The sequence below is a fragment of the Condylura cristata genome, unplaced genomic scaffold (assembly GCF_000260355.1).
Source record: "Condylura cristata isolate star-nosed mole 26May11 unplaced genomic scaffold, ConCri1.0 scaffold00002, whole genome shotgun sequence".
Classification (NCBI taxonomy): domain Eukaryota; kingdom Metazoa; phylum Chordata; class Mammalia; order Eulipotyphla; family Talpidae; genus Condylura; species Condylura cristata.
Window position 1 is genome coordinate 47,114,235 of NW_004567103.1, and position 4,313 is coordinate 47,118,547.

General features: G+C 34.0%; 1 protein-coding gene across 1 annotated transcript in view; it reads left to right on the plus strand.

The window, feature by feature from the left end:
• The window catches only part of LRP2 (low density lipoprotein receptor-related protein 2), a 163,707-nt gene that overhangs the window by 41,491 nt on the left and 117,903 nt on the right, over positions 1 to 4,313 (plus strand). The window contains exons 13-14 of the mRNA XM_004674868.1: positions 1,519 to 1,647; positions 3,269 to 3,438. Coding sequence (XP_004674925.1) covers positions 1,519 to 1,647; positions 3,269 to 3,438 — 299 coding nt within the window. The remainder of the gene's footprint in view (positions 1 to 1,518; positions 1,648 to 3,268; positions 3,439 to 4,313) is intronic.

Sequence of the window (4,313 nt, forward strand, 5' to 3'; positions counted from 1 at the left end):
TTTTTTTTTTTTGCTTAGTTATAGGCATTGGAAAGAAAGATGCTAGCTATGTTGTCGTAATTTGTTGGGGGTCATTATCTTGATCCCAGAAGCTTTTTGGGCTTTGCAGTCATGGAGTCATGGTGGGCCACTTGGCAGGTGTAGTACAACCCTGACATTAATGGCAAATGTAATCAGATCCTTGAAATCAGGAGAATTTTAGGACAAGAGTGTAATACTTTCAGCAATTATAATTTACTTGACAATTTCCTGAAGTCTGAGGAGTGGGAAACTTTCCAGAGTGGAGGTCATTTTCCCAGGGAAGAGGAGGGAGAAGGAACATGAAGAGTGTATGTAAACTAGCAGTGTCAAGCAAAATATTTATCAGTCTACCCATGGCAGGATGATTTTCTTCACACTTGAAGTTTGGTAATCGACTCTTCATATCTGTGTTGTACTCCCTTTTTGTTTTGCTTATATGCCAGTTGTATTAAGTCTCTTTTTTACACATTATAGCTGGGATTACTATGCAATGAACAGTCAAGTAATATATCAAGTTCAATAACAATGAATAATAAGTAAAAGAAAATTTTTTCCTTTTTTTTTTTTTTTAAGATTTATTTATGTATGTACATAGAACTTGGGTCCACAGGCCAGAGGTGCAGGGGTAGTGAGAGTATTGACCAGAGACAGAGGGGGAGTAGAATAGGCAGATTAATGAAGAACACTGCTGAGGGGAACAGCAGGTGAGACAGGAGATGTCTGCTGCTCCATGTAGGTCACCTTCCTGGCTGGGGATCAAACTTGTGCTGAAGTGGCTAGGACTTTCTTTGTAGTGCTACATTTCAACCTGTTGCACCACCAGGGAGGGCCCAATATTTTTCTTTCTTAAATAATTCAAATTTAATTTTACTTAGGATTTGTTTTACATCAAAGGAAAAGCAGGTAGGTAAATAGACCTTGCTAAAACTTTATTGCAGTCAGCTTTGTGGCTTTTTGAGGGGCTGGAGATAAGTCAGGTCTTACTTTATTCCTAAGTGTCATTGTCCAGTAGAACTTTCTGTTGTGATAGAAACATTGGGTGTCTGCATTCTCCTTTATGATAACCACTAATTACATGTGTCTATGAAGCATTTGAAATGTGGTGTGACTGTGACATTCATTTTTATTAAATGTAAATTTAAGACAATATAAACATAGTTTTAAAGCTATTCATTTGCACACAAGTTAAGGTACTTTGTAAACCAGTATAAAACAATCAAATGCAATATCACAGGGTTATCTATCCAAGCATCTTCTTAAGTTATTCTTCATAGAGATTAAGGAACTGTTTAAATGTTCTTGGCTTTTCCCTTGTATGAAGATGCCTGTTTTGAACTCCTGTTCATTGTTGTATGCCTAGGATCTGTGCTTGCTCCAGGAGGTGCTTTTCTTTTTGATAGGGGCTTCCACATATTCCTGTACAGCTTAAGATTTTGTTAGAAGATGCTCAAGAAATGTTGGCAAACATGATTGTAAATGTTTATTTCCCATATGCAGATTTTGATGATTGCCAGATATGGGGAATTTGTGACCAGATGTGTGAAGACCGAATTGGCCACCATCGGTGCCACTGTGCAGAAGGGTATGTCTTGGAACATGAGCGACATTGCAAAGCTAATTCTTCATGTGAGTATTTTAAGGACACTTGTCACACTTTTGAGCAGTAGAATTGTGGCTAATAACCTTTCATAGCAGATGACAAAAGCATCTTTGCAAGGTTTTATCATCATAGACCAGAAGTAGCCTCTGCTGATGCTGGAATGGCTCAACATTAATTTAACATTTTGATTAGCAAGAACCATTTTGTGGATTAATGATGACTATTCTTATAAAATGAACGCCTGTTCCCTTTGGGCCTGGGCTATTATGTCATCTGTTGCATTTAGTTATGGAATACATTTTATGCCTACATGTGACTTGGACTTTTAACTATTTTATTCTTGGACATTTAACTTTTAATTAATTTACCTACCACAAATGTTGGTGACAGAATTAGAAATAATTTTGTTGGTGTTTATGGAAAATTTGGAAGTGATTCAAAATGGACCTGCTAAATTTTGTCTATTTTGTGACAAGATCCTCATTCTGGGTATTTTTTTTTTTTTTTTGGAATCAAAGTGTACTGTAACAGGGAAATGTCATGGGTGAAATCTACTTAAAAGGTGATCTCCCCAAAATGTTTTTGTCATCATGGGTTTCTGGGTAAGAAAATGACTTTACTCCTTTTTTTCAGTTTTTCTACATTTGATTTTGAAGTTGTCTTTATGAAATTTATTTGCTCACATGGTTGGCACCCATTTTAAAGTTGTTTTGTATAGAAATACCTGATTTGTTGTATGCTAATGTTAGTTACAGTTGAATTTTATTAATTACATTTAATTTTGAACATGTAAAATATTCATATGTTAAAAAATTTTAATTATACAAAGTGTGTAGTAAAGGTTTCTCCTGATCTTTGTTCCTCTCCTCAGTTTCCACTTTCCCCATGAAATAATCAGTTTATTTCAATACTAGATATTGCACAAGTAAAACTATGCAAATGTAGATATTAAACCCTAGTTTTGCATATGTGGAATAAATTCTACACCCATTTGTTCATCTTGCTAAGTTTATGTAATATATTTTCAAGAACTTTCCATATTGACACACTGAGAGATTTCTTCTTATTTTTTTTTAATATAATCAACTTTTTGGACACAGATATTTTAATTAGTCCTTAACTGATGGATTTTTATGTCACCTCTTATCCTTTATTATTGCTAACAAGACTGTGACCTTATTCATTTGGCATGCTTGTGAGTATACTGGTACAGCAGACTTGGATCTACTGTTGACATGTTTTCTACAGAGTGATTCTTAGTAACCCTTAGATTATGTTTTGAATTTAGTACAATCTAAAGTTGCACATGGGTAAAGTGCTCAAGAATACCTATAAATAAGTATTCTTGGAAACACCTGATACATTCCCCTCAATGTCATTGAAAGTACACTGGAATAGCACTTGAATTTCTGGACAACTGTTCCTAACTTGTGATTTTTGACACTTCATTTAACATTGTTGTATCTCAATTTGCCCATCTGTAAAATGGGTACACCAGCACTTCTATGTCTGCCTCAGGTGTTTACTTTAAAATCAAATCAGATAACATAGAAGAAAATGTCTGAATATGTAGAAAGTTTATCAGTTATAAATTACTCTTCTTTGTTCATTTGGAGGAGTGATAATGCCTTCCTTGTTTAAATTTAGCGGGAGAGGCCTCCCTTATCTTCTCCGATGGTCGGAATTTGCTAATTGGTGATATTCATGGAAGGAACTTGGAAGTCCTGGTAGAGTCTCAAAATCGTGGAATAGCTGTAGGTGTGGATTTTCATTATCATCTGCGCAGAGTCTTTTGGACTGACTATGTGCAAAATAAGGTAAGTAGAAATTTCAGAATAGCCGTTTGGGAGCTGATAGAACTTCAGGCACAAAGTGTTGATAGCTTTTCATTTTTGGTGGAGTAGAAGGGAAAGTTCCTTTGTTTTCTAACAAAAAAGGCCCTTGAGATATTTTATGTTAATCAGCACCTTTTCCTTGCTATACTATTACATGTGACCTATTAAACAAAGCAGTCTATTATATGGATTAGCCTTGAGCAAGTTTTAATTTTATTCGAAATGGAGTCCAAAAGCCTAATTAAAAGAAACTGTAGACATCCTTTCAAAACTGGGTAGATATTTGGTAGTAATTTTTGAAACTTGATCACTTAAAATGTGAAAAAAGTACTCTGCTTTCATGCTTGATAAAAATCAGATTTTACCCGCATCTTCTAAATGGAACCATAATTGAGATTGGGTAACAAATATTGACAGTATTTTGTTTAACAGCCAAAATTTCACTACACTGTCTTATTTAGAAAGTGCTATGGATTTAATTTCTATTCTGAGTAATGCATTATAGGTTTTTAAAACATGAATTTAAGAGACTCCTAAAGAGTTATAGAATTGTATTTCTTTTTCTTCATCTCCTATATCATTAATGAAGTTCTAACTCAAGTAAGTTACAGCATGGATAAAATTTCCAAAAATTGAGAATTTGAATTACTAGTGATTATGATTTGATTAAAGATCAAAACAAAGCACTACCACCTTCTTTACCATATTTGATTAAACTATCAATAATGACCAAGAATTGGAAATAGACACTTAAAAAAAATCCAGTGTTTATATTAGTCTCATATATATTTTTATATTTTTAATTATTTTTTTAAACTAAGTCAGGTCTTACTTTATTCCTAAGTGTCATTGTCCAG